At 40.6% G+C, this 13,249-nt stretch overlaps 1 protein-coding gene across 1 annotated transcript in view; it reads right to left on the bottom strand.

The window, feature by feature from the left end:
• Positions 1-8,956, bottom strand: part of BLTP1 (bridge-like lipid transfer protein family member 1) — a 133,849-nt gene extending 124,893 nt beyond the window's left edge. Inside the window, 4 exon segments of the mRNA XM_039879550.1 lie at positions 4,624-4,688; positions 5,786-5,864; positions 6,779-6,895; positions 8,827-8,956. Coding sequence (XP_039735484.1) covers positions 4,624-4,688; positions 5,786-5,864; positions 6,779-6,895; positions 8,827-8,923 — 358 coding nt within the window. The 5' untranslated portion in view covers positions 8,924-8,956.
• Between the last annotated feature and the right edge of the window lie 4,293 nt (positions 8,957-13,249).

Below are 13,249 nucleotides of genomic sequence, written 5' to 3'. Positions count from 1 at the left end.
CTCCTTTCAACAGAACTGATGTAAGAACACGGCTGCATTAACTCGTGAAGGACAGCAAGACGCAAAGACAGAGGTACTGACGTCTGAACGTATTTTGACAACACTGACAACACTAAATGTTTAACACTAAAACACTGCAGGATTCCTCAACAATCCTCACCGCTTCCAAAGCTTTTTTTTTTTTTTGGTACCTTATTATTGAGTCACCTTCCCCGTAGAGTGCAAACTCCGTTAGAGAAGCATTTACTAGCACATCCCTGGTGCCTAAAACGATGCCTGGTATGTAGGAGGCCTCAACAAATAGGTTAAATCGTTAAACAGAGACAATATGTGGGGTTTTCTTTAACCGGGTTGAACAAAATGCCTAGATTATTCTTTTCCTCCAAAAAAAAAAGCACTTTAGAAAAATAATGAATACATACTGAGTCTGTAAGCAATTTAAAAGCACCTATTGGTTTCATATTTTAACAGAGAAAGATTTAGCTGACTTCACATCCCACGTTTAAAATCTATTCTATTGTTTCAATCTGTTTCACCTGAATTAACAATATCCCAGCCAGCAAGCTGTGTGCTCAAACAGCAGATCAGATCTCCAGGCCTGGTTAGTCCCCATGCTTACATGGCCTGTACTAGGACCTTTGGCTGGGATCTTTTAGGCCAATGACCTGCTTTCTGCTATCCCCAGGGGCAGTCTATACAGCATACCCTTCCCGACCTCAAGCCCTAACCCAATATACACACATAGGCGCAAAGTCCTGGCACACTCACAGCGTCACCCTCACAGAGCCCATCATGCAGGGGCGCCCCACACACATGTGCCCTGTTAACCTGGAAGGTATCCTTATAAATAAATACCGCCCCTAACAGAGAGACAAGCACCTTCTCAAAGACAGAGGGACACCTTTTCCAAAGGTACGTATCTCTCACAGACGCGCATGTGCACATACACGCACACACACGCAGAGCTTCTTTTAAAAAAAACTGGGGACTTCTGTACTGAAGTCTCCAGGAACTGGAGAAAAGTGGGACATAAACGGCAGTAAGGATATAAAATTGGTTCCCTGTAAGTTGGATCTCATTTACGAATGATGTACCTGAGACAGGCACCTCAGCCACGCTGAGACTCGGTTTTCTCATCTATAAGATGAGATATCTCTACCTACCTGCAGGATTGTTGTACACAATAAATACTAGTTCCCTTGTCTTTGCAGTTCAAATTCTTACTAGTCACATCAATTATGGAGTCACAAAGTTATAAATGAGCATGTAAAATAGAGTTGTGGAGTTTTTTTCTATTGCAAACAATGGCGCACAAAAAATATAAAGGAATGATGAAGACAAAATAATTTAAATATTCTCAAATATTAAGAATATAAAATATCCAAAAATTATATTTCTGTTCTACATTACTATCAGAACTACAGAAAGCAAGCAGGGACATAGAAATACATTAACATTAAGAAAAACAAAAAAATTTCAAGACACAACTGGCAGGAGAACCTGCCAAGGACGGACCAGTATTTGAACTACTTCTATTAATGTGGGGTGTCTGCACCTGTGGTGGTGATTACATTTTCCTTACATCATCTGAAATGAGCTAAGTTCATGTCACTCCCCTGCTCAAAACCCTTTAACGGCGGGGGCTGCCAGGTGTTCAATATCCTTTTACACAGCTTCCAAATCGCCCCTCAGCATCCCCCACCTCACATTTACCACCAAACCGAGTCATCTGCTCATTCCTTAACATAACCCGCTTTCTGCCCCCAAGCCGTTGGTCGAGCCAGGTGGAGCTACCCCGTTCCACTCCACCTCCAGCTGCACCCCTCTCCTCCCGGTCGTCACCGCGCATGCTGCTTAAGAGGTGGGACTGTCACGACAGCTCCTCATCTCCCGCTCTGCCTCCCGGCAGACAGCATCCCACCACGACCACGCCGGGAGCACACCGACTGGTCCCCAACAAAGGCATCACTCTGATGGCGGTCCTCAAAACACACCATGGGCGCCCTCTCTTTTTAAATTACAGTTGTTTACAAGCATGTCTCCCTTAAATAGATTCAGCTAACACCCATTCCTCTTATTTTTAACCGTCCCCTCCAGTTTAACACAATGATCCCTAAGTGAATGCAAACTTTAGTTTGTAAGTGAAGGCATTTATAAACTAAATCGGAGGCGGCCACACCGGGCCTGCTCAGAGTTAACAAAAAGTACCAAAAGCTGGGACCAAACGTAAAGGAACGTGGCTGTGAGAGGTGAGGTCTGGCCATGTCTGAGGTACATGTAAGATACCTTTCCTCAGAGACCACCCTTCAGGCTGACAGCCAAGTAAAACATAAAAAATAAGAGTGTTCTCGCCACATGATTTAATATGGGTAATAACAGTGTAGGAAAGTGACTCAAATTTTGAATTTATTCATATTTTTTTTGAGAAGTCAAAACTTATAAGGTTCCCAGGGCACTGATACGTTGAGTATCTGAAGAACAATTCTTTTTCCTATGAGAACGTTTATAGCAAGTGCCAAGCAGAGAGGTAAAAGGCTGGCTAGACAAACAACACTGTAAAGTCACGGACCAGGGACCGTAAGTACCACACGGACGGCCTCAGCCACAGATGAGACTGCAGGAGGCTCGCTGCGCACGCCCATGGGACACTTCCATCACGTGATCTCAGCGCACCTCTGTGCAAAATTATCTAATAACTCTACGTTTGTGAAAACTTTTCCCGCACGGGAAATCTGCCCATTAACCTCTCCAGATGTCCTGACTTCGTTAATCCTACAGGCACCAAGTTCTCATCAGTTCACACCAGCCTTTTCAAGGAAGAGGACATCACGTATTCCAACAAGAGGGCGGAAAGTTATGTGGGAGCAGGGCAAAGACAGTAAGAAAAAAAAAACGACTAAATAATAGTGAAGTAATAGTGACATCTACAGTAATTAAGGCCAGCTCAAACTTCGAAGCTCAACAAACTTATGGAACTTTAAATCTATTCTCTCATAGGAACAAAGTTATGATGGGAAGATTCCCAGGTAACCCCTCCAACACACAAAAACACCATTTCAGAATCGCCACGTGGGGTGCCAGAAACACAGGTGGCCCCGACGGCTAGGCAGAGGTGGGGGTCGCGTCCCCTGCGGACCCTGTTCCCCCAGGACCCACCCGACACCTCCGGGAGCAACACAGCTGACCCTTGAACTGCACGGGTCCAGTTACACGCAGACTTTGTTCAATGAATGCTGTAAATGTGTTTTCTCTTGTGATTTTCTTAGCTTTCTTTTCTCTAGCTTATTTTATTGTGAGAATATGGTATATAATACATATAACATATAAAACCTGTGCTAATGGACTGGTTATGTTATCAGCAAGGCTTCCAGTCAACAGTAGGCTATTAGTAGTTAAGTTTTGAAGAGTCAAAAGTGATATATGGATTTGCAACTGCACGGGGGAGGGGGCTGGTCAGTGCCCCCAACCCTTGCGTGGTTCAGGGGTCCCCTGCAGTTATCGAAGTATGGTCCAGGGACCTGTGCGGTGCTCCCAAGGCCCTCTCCAGAGAACCAAAGGGTCAAAACCATTTTGGTAGTGTTATTATACTGAGATGTTTGGTTTTTTCCTCAGTGGAGTTTTTTTAAAGGCTCCATGAAGTATGATAGTGGAGTTTTTTTAAAGGCTCCATGAAGATGAGTCTGTTGAAAGACTCACTGAAACAGGGGAGACTTCACTTATCTTCTATTAAGCCAGACATTAAAAAGATTTGCAAAATATAAAACAATAACACATTTTTTTTTTGCTTTGGAAAGTTATTTTTCATAAAGTGTGTTATTTATTTTAGTATGTAATGGAGTACAGATATTTTTAACGAAATAAAAATGTTTTATAATTATCAGGCTTAATTTCAAATGTAGTAAAATAAATATCGATATGTTATATAAATAGAAGCTTTTTGGGGTCCTGAATAAGGCAGAAGAACGTAATGGGTCTTGAGAACAAAGAGTGTGACAACTGCTACTCCAGAGAGTAAAGACAAGGTCTCCTGTCCCTCGAAGCCCCTGGTACGGTCAGCGTCAGCAGGAGGGTTAGCCGCAGACCAGAGCACTCACAGAGCCGTGAGATAAAGGTCTGGGGAGAAACTGTGAGATGTTGGTAGAATACCGATGATCCAAGAACCGGAAGACAGTCTAGAGCCCACATGTCCTCTTTTCTGCTCGTCCTTGCCACACTAGATAAATAAGAACTAGCAGCAGCATCAGGCAGAGGCATGAATAAAGGACATCGAAGCTGAAACGCAAAGGCGCCTTAGCAGAAGGGTTAAAGAGTGCTGGAAAGGCCGCTGGACCACAGTCCTGGTTAGGTCGACCGACGCGGCAGGGGGTGAGGCCAGCAACGTGGCTCAGGGTCATGTGGAGGGTGGCCCTTAATAAATAACAGCCTAAGTAACCACATTTTACCAGGCAAGAGGAAAGCTGCTAAAGGGTTTTCAGCCAACGGTGATAAAATCAAAGTTTTGTAAACTCCAAAGCTTTTAAAAATATTTTTACCTATTATAAAATGTGAAACATTTCAATATCCATAAATGAAAACTGACTATATGATCAAAGATTTCAAGCACATGAAAAAGTGAAAACTCACCATGTTGTTTCTGCTTTGGGTTATACATTTTCCACCACCGAAAAATTATAAATCCATCTTGAATTCTAAGCAAAATAAATTACAGAAATGAAAACTTATGTAACGATTTACTTAACTCATTTTCTAATTACTTATTATAAATGGCAAGCAATTGATAATGAATAAGGAAATACGAAAAATTCTCAACACTGGCATGCCTAACTATTTCATAATCTTTCAGAAAAAAAAAAAAGAAAAGATATGTATAGGTCTAAATTCGATTCTGCCACTTGGGTAATAACCAGATTACATTCAACAGGAAAGGGAAGTGCTAACAGAAAACCTTTTTCTTTTATAAATATTTAATGGAGTAAAAACTGCATAAACAAAAAACCAGATCTTTAAAGGGGGACATGAGCACACTAGGGGAAACTTTTAAAGACATTCTTTCATTTCTGTGATGATAAACCCCTCATGCTCCAAAAGGATGAACTTACAGCAGCTTAGCTTTTACTTGTTATTTTTAATTTGGAACCAATTTTAGACTCACAAAGAAGTTGCCTCTGCTGTTGTAAGTGAAGTATAAATGTTGTCAAACCCCAGCACCTCTCAACTAATTCGAAACTTTCAAGTTCTAAGTTTTAAGAAAATCACAAAAATAGAGAAGCTTTTCTTTCAAAGCTTACAGAGGAAAGACGATATCAAACATATTATCATTTCTCATTACAGATTTGAGTTTCCTTCTTAAAGTGAAATTAGAGATGTTCAGATGCTGAACAATTCTAAAAACTCATCACCTCATAAGGTAAGGACCTGATGGGTGAGCGTTATCAGCACCTCTGGGCCTTAGTTTGTGTAACAAATGACCACCATGAACTCTACACCGGCAGTGATCAGGTAATTCAATGGTTCAATTTTCCAACTTGGAATGAAATGAGATACTTCTCAAAGCTGCTCTTCAGTAAACTTTTGCCAGTCTAAACCTTAGCTAAATTAATCCACTGATAGAAACATTTTAAAACATCAATTCACTAGGCACGATTTACTAAAAACAATGATTTTTCTTATAGTTTTATTTGAAGAAGTAAATCATATTAAATAATCATAATCAGAAAAAAAATTACAATATTTCAAGTTTGATAGTTTTTAATGTTTTTCTGCTTGTTTTTTTTTTTTTGTTTACCTAATAGACATGTCTTCTGTAATGTAATAGATTTCACGAACCATGACTTTTCCAGAAAGAACAGAGAAGGAAAAGGAGCCTGTGTATAAGAAAAACACAGTGATTAACGTGATTGTTTTGATAGACAGTAGAGCCCTTAAAGCTTAAAAGAATCTGAGCATTCGATTTATCCGATAATTACACGTTCTCTCCTGACTCCCTTCCTTATGTTTACGGCCTCACTAATTTCCATCCTCCTTCCCTCAGAAAGCCCAGCAAGTACCATTGCTATGGATCGGGCTACTAAACGAACGAAAAGGTCAGCGGTTTAAACACTGCTTTATATGACTGAATCCCTTAATGAGGCACAGCCACTAAATAAACCCCAAGCAGAGACCAATTCATCACTTTTCTCTATTAGTTCAGGTGACTCCAGGAACCAGTCATTACCTCAAATTAATGGAAGACAACTTAGGTTTGAGAGAAGGTTATGTACAACAACTAAGAGGTACGTGACTCCAGGGAAGGTGAGAATGGTTCTGTTCAGTGTCCCCTCTCCCCTCGGCCACTGGTTCAGGGCTTTCCACAGCATACCTAATACACCATCCTATCTATACAAACCTTCCACTTACGAGTAGTCAGAAACTAAATTAATAAAGCAGGCCACAAAATGAAATACACAAGATGATTCCAACTTACAGATTTTTAAAGTACGAGCTACTTTAAAAAAAAAAAAGCAAAAAAACTTCATTGAACATTAGAAACTCTATATTTTTCAAACTATTTTAACAAGCATCTTTCCTAAGCAAAAAAGGTAAAAAAGTTACCGTAGAAACACTTCCAAGGAATAAGGTAAGGACATAACCTGTCCCAGAGAAATTCCAATTAAAGTACTTTACCTTTCATGAAACGAGGCTACAGTTCCAAAGCTACTTCCTGTCTCTAAAATGTAAATTTCTGATATACACCTCAAAATTATGTATAAGAAAAAAATGCAGTGTTACTCAAACTTACCAATATGGATATAGCCATGTTTGTATAATCTGTTAAGAACCAATGTTAAAATAAGACCAACATTCCGAGAATTATAATATGTGAGATAAATAATCCATCCACAGGACAAAATGGTAGCTGTTGGGAGAAAAAAATGCAAAAGAATGTCACTTTCAAGCACCTTAACATCTTAGTAAAAATTTGTTAGTAAAAGGTCATTTACCGCATTCAGAAATGATAGAATTCACTTCCACATGGTAGTATGTCCTCTTACAGTGTAATACCTGGAGCTTTAAAATCAGAGATCAATTCCACTTTACCCAGCTTTCCTCATTCTCTTTTAGTTACTAACCAGAAAAGAAATCTAACTATGGGAGGTGAACACACAGTGTAAATATTCATATGCCTTACTGTTAAAGTGCACAGCTGAAACTTACTGGATTTCGTTAACCAATGTCACCTTAAAAAATAAAAAAACAAACAGATTCCAATCAGATCAATTAAAGCAATCTGCTTTCCTTTCTGCCTGTTTCCTTTTTCACTGCTTTGCACTGTTCTAGTTATTAAACATGAGAAAGCCCATATTTCTGAATATTCTGAAAAATATCCACCTTTATTAGGCTAAAAGTTCATTCCCGAAGTATTTCCTAAAAACTAAAGTCACTTGAAAAGAAAGAAAATTGATGATTTTTTAAAATCAAAGTCACTGTTTTTTAAATCAATAGATTCTTCTTTTAAAAAAGTAATGGAAATAAGGGGAAATTTCAGTCTACTAAAGGTATATCTGTATTAAATAGGACCTCATACTATTTGGCTGTGATTGGTAAGCTGGTAACTTATTTTTAAGAATGCCTACTTTTATTGAATATGCTGCAGTAAATGATATTCCAAATTTGACCATCTTTCAAGAGCCATAGTCACTTATAAAATTTATAAGATTCCCAAAAAAACCTAGCTCATGAATATACAAAAGATAAAACATAAGAAAGCCTTTTCTGATATTTTTACTTGTCTATTTAAAAAGTATAATAATTTTCTAAATCAAGACAAAGCGATTTAACATGTAACCTTTTAGCAACATTTTAGCATTACATTCTTAACTTTTTTAAAAAAATTACTTAATATAGATAAAACAAAGCAGTAACTGAAAGTCAAAATACATTTCTCACGGTAACTTGGATGGTAATAGCTTTGATGTAGCAAGTGCTATGAGCTGTCCATAAAAATTATTTTTAGAACAATTCTTTTGAAGATATATCATTGTTTTAAGTTTAAACTCATTTGTATTAATTTTTACTGTAAATCAGAGCAGGTTATTGTGGGCCATTCAGAAAGGCAAGAAGTATCTGCTGAGAAAGTATGCTTCTAGCACCCAACGGCCTAGGAAGTGTGTGTGGCCTTTTCATTGTATTGGGTCCCCCGCCCTGCTCTTCAATATCATAAGGCCAGGAGTAAAAGAGCAAAATTAAATAATCACGCAACGTTTTTCTTAAAGAAAGGAGTTGTATACTCCAGAAAAAAGTCAGAGAAATTCTAGGTGATAGGAGAGGGGACAGATAAAAACTAAGCAAGAGCTATGCCCTTAAACTAAAGGTAATTTGCAAACAGGACTTTTACGAAGTCCTATTTCATACTGCATTGCACCTCATTTTACTTTTTTTGGCTTTCATTATTACTATACTTAACTTCCATCAAGTAAAAAAAAAAATAGGACTCAAATGGCAACCTAACCCTACCCACAAATCCTGACTCATTATAATCCCTTCTGTGCACACGTCACGTCTACCCGTACCCTGCCACACGACCTGTGGGGTCACGAAAGCAGCACAGGGGGATGAACATGAAAGAGGAAAGAGAAGTGGAGTGCGACGTCTCTCCTCTCCTCCCTGACGTCACACAAGGAGCAGCCTAAGGAAAAGAGCAGTTCCCAGAACAAATACTCAGAGAAAGATCGAAATTTTCTTTCTAAAAAATAAACGAACGGTCCTGTAAGCATCGCAACTTAAAATGCGGCAGCTGTTGACCCACGCGAGACAACAGTGATGCATAAGAAAACACACTCTACTCACCAACAAGGAGCCAGACAACGTTGGAATTGTGCTCTGTGAGAAAATCTTCTAACTGAGTGATGCTGGGGACAATACTCTCGTTCTTCCTTTGATCCATTACTGAGGTTTTTCCAGAGCAGCATCTAAAGGCCTGAAAGAGTTCAAAGGTTAAATTTAGAATGAGATGTTTATCTGCAAGGAAAATCATGTAAGGGGAAAAAAAGGTGAATAAATATGAAAGTTTATTAAATCACATTCTCGTTCCTGCAATGATAAGAATGCAAAAATACAACAAACAACAACAAAACATGTCCACATTTCTATATAAAATATAAGACAATGTGTCATATTTTTAATGTCCTGATTTTACCACTCTGAGATTGGGGTTCAGTTACTACACTCTGACTAAAAATAAGAGGGACATCGTCATTCTGAAATCTAAAGATATTTATCTCAACAATAAAAAGGAAGTATCGTGAAAATTAATACAGGGAAACATCATTTGAAATGGAGTCAGGAACAGAGGAAGATAAATACCATATGATTTCACTTATATGCAGAACCTAAGAAACAAAAAGAACAAACTAATCAAAAACATACTCACAAATATAGAGCATAATCTGGTGACAGCCAGAGGGGAGGGGGGTTGGAGGACTGGGAGAAAGGTGAAGCATTAACGAAGTACGAATTAGTAGTTGATAGATGGGCACCGGAATGGGGAGCACGGCACAGGGAATGCAGCTGGCACTAATATACTGGCTAGGTGTAGGGCCAGGGGAGAGAAGGAGCAATTAGGGGGATCATTTTATAAATTATAAAACTATCTAATCAATGTACTGTATACTTGAAACTAATAATAAAATTTAAAAAAGAAAAAATGAAGGCAGGAGGCCAGAAGGGGGAGCCCTCGCACACTACCACTCAAGGTCAATTACAAACCAGACAAAAAGGCATCAACTACAGACTCCAGCAGGAGGAGATGGCACCTTGCAAGTCACACTACTTTACTACTCCAGCAGTATGAAGGAAGACATTTGAATGAAATAAGTGCATCATTATAAAAGTACATCATTATCAGCTACGCCCAAAGATAAGCAAGTATTTCCAATGTATTCAGGGCCAAAGGCAGTCCTAAGTGATCCTTTTCACCCTCAAGAAAAGTATTTTATGTCAATTATACTCAATAAAACTGGGGAAAAAAGGTTCTCATATTTTTCAAAGCTTTGAAAAATCCATCAACTAGACATTTAAAATCCAGGAGCTAACCTTACGACGTGGCCTTTCCCTTTCTTCCTTTTTTTTTTTTAAACTAAAAAATAAAATTATTTAAAGGGAGAACACACTTTGAAAAGACCTATAATCTAAAAACAAATATTCACACATAATGGTTTACAAACTACAAAATAACATCTGTACTTATTTCAAGCCTACTTTTACCATTTTACATATGTATCATCAGCACAGCATGACATCTATGAAAAGATCACCTCCTGGCGCCTGGGGGCATTCCATGAGGGATGTATCCTGGCACTCGGCCTGGCACATAAAAGGGGGATCTGTTTCTAATCGAATCCAAGGGAAACTGATCCAGCCACCAAAAGGATGTATAGTCCCCGCCTCAAATCATCACCCCCCTCCACCATACCCCGCAGCCAAAGGGAATCGGGAAGAGGGAGCCAGGCTGCAAAGACACCACTGCAGCTCCACAGCTGTCCCCAGCGTGCTCACGATGATTAGCCAATGCAACAGATGAGGGTCCCCTAGTTAAAAGAACGCGTTTTGAGCAAGTACTCAAGAAAAGGCTAAGACGCAATAGAGGCTGTAAAGGAAGAGGCGGGCTTTCGGTGTCAAGGATGCCAAAGCAGCGACGGCCGCGGAGTCCGGCCGAACGGGGCAGAGCACCAGGTCCGCGCGGCCAGGAACTGGAGGCCCATGAACCTGCTGCATGACCTTCGAGGGGCAAATGATGGGCTGAAAGTCAAACCGGACATTTCCCCCTCCTTCCCCATCGGTCTAAAGGCCGCAGGCCAAGCAGAGCCAGGCCGGCGACTGCGTGCGGGCGCGGCAGGGACAGGCGACCCCCGGCGAGGCGGCCGTGTTTCCGGGCGCCAGGGCGACCCCGGGGACCCCGCCCCGGGGAAGACCGGGGCGCAGGAGCCCAGTGGAAGGAAGAGGCCGGAGCGGCGGACCCGGACCCGGGAGCGAGGCGCGGGCCCCAGGGCGACAGGAGGCGACGCGGAGCGGGGTGGTGCGGGGGGAGGAGGAGCGCAGACGAGGAGAGCCCGGGCGGGGCACGGGGCGTGGGATTAACCGTGGGGTGTCAGACAAGAACTGGAGACGTGGTTTTCAACAGGGGCGGACACAGAAACAGCACAGCGGCAAATGGACACGTGGGCGTGAAGCGTGTGTCCACCGACGGTCCTGACAGCGCGACAGCCCAACGACAAGGAGCAGAGAACGCCGCTTCAAAAAACCATTTTCTCTCAGGGCAACAGGGCTCCTTGAAGACAGGGCCGACTCTACAACCACGGCAAGGAAAGCCCACGTGAGCCCCACGTTCCAGAAACGAAACGGGGGTGCGAAGAATGACGGCTGTGTCACCAGGACACAGAAATGAGCATGAGGAGACGCCCATGAAGAGGCAAGATCTGGGACAACGTGAGCACCGAAATAAAAAATAGTGAGATTACAACCCGTTTAGTAGAAAAGAATCCATGAGTCCACACCAATAGAAATAATTCCAACGAACAACAAGACTCATATTGTCTCAAATAACTACCCCCAAAATAATTCTTAATGACAAAGGGGGAAAAGGGAACTTTGAGAAAGCCAACAGCTAATTAAGTGATCAAAGTAAACACCATCAGTATAGGGCAGATAAAAACTGTGCACTTCTCAAAGGAGAAACACAGCCTCACTTCTAGGACATTCCCGCATGATCCGCATCTAACCTACCCTCCCTCCTAATGAATGATGACCAGTAGGGGCTGCTTCATCTTTGTATCCACAATACCAGTGACAGTGCCTTGAACACAGCCCCTGTTTTCAAACACCATTTTAAATGGAATTTGTATTTGTTACATAAGAAAATAACTTAGAACCTACATGTTCTAAGATATGCTCTCTCAATATTTTCATGATTCATTTATATTCTCTTCATTCTTCCTGAAATCCATGGAATTCATTTCAAAACTTCTGTCCACATTAGAAAAAAAAAGTGGCAATTGTTTTAGTGACAAAAGCATGAAAATGTAAATAGTTTAATCAAAGCACAAACCAGAAATTTATCAAAGTTCCCAATTTAACACCACCACTACCATCATTTTAAGAAATACCTTTCCGAAAAAGCTTACTTTTCAAGATGAATTACCTGTAGAATCTTCTCAAATACTACATTCAAACTATTTTATTTCATTCCCACTGGCATAAAGGAAATAAAATTATCTAAATCTAACATTTGCATCGACAAACTTTTAGAGACAGAATTCCAAATCTTGGAAATGGAGGTCATCCTACAAATCAATATAAAAAATACAAATAATCTAATAGGAAAATGAATATAATATATAAACAGGCAATTCACAGAGAAAGATACCACTAGCAATTGGGGACAACAACCACTTATCACCCAATAACTATATTGCCAAAAGTGTGAGAACATGGGCACAATCCATAAACCGCTGATAGAAGTAAACCCTCTAAGAATGATTTATCAGATACTGTAAAAACGTACATGCTTTGAATTGGACGTTTCGGGTCCAGGACTCACTTCTCAGAAATACTCTGGCACAAAGATGTTTGTCCAAGGAAGATCATTGCAGCATTATAGATCATACTGGGAAATTGGGGAAAATGTCAAGTATGGGAAAATAAATTATACACTCTTACTGTAAAACGACATGCAGCCTTCTAAAAGAACGAGAGCTCTGTGTGGGCTGACAGAGAAATGTCCAGGATACGTGTGATGTTCGTGGGAAAAAGCAGGTTGAGAAACGAGATGTATAGTATTCCACTTACGTTAAAAAGACTATCCGTTATTTGGCATATATTTTGTATACACCACATATGTACATATGTGCACATATATGGTGTGCGTATATGTACGCTTTTTTAATCTGCAGAAATATTAGCAAAGCCATGAGTGGTCGCCTCCAGGGAGAGCAGCAGGAGGGGAGTTGGAAGGAAGAAGAATCACCTTCACTAGTCTTGGTTCTTAGATATTTAACTGTTTGACGATGGGCACATAATACTTCCATAATGAAAAAAGAAAAAGGGAGACTCTGCTGGAAGACAGAACGTGACCGGTGGGAAAGCGGCTGGCTTTTGGCAGAGAGAGGAACATGGCCTTCATCTTAAGAGAAAGAACACAGGAAAGGATGGCCCCGGATACAGGGAGATTTGGGGGTGGGGGGGAAGATGGGAGAATCTGGTGGCCTCTATGTTT

The sequence above is a fragment of the Pteropus medius genome, unplaced genomic scaffold (assembly GCF_902729225.1).
Source record: "Pteropus medius unplaced genomic scaffold, Ma_sr-lr_union100, whole genome shotgun sequence".
NCBI lineage: Eukaryota > Metazoa > Chordata > Mammalia > Chiroptera > Pteropodidae > Pteropus > Pteropus medius.
This window is presented reverse-complemented; position numbering and strand designations above follow the sequence as displayed.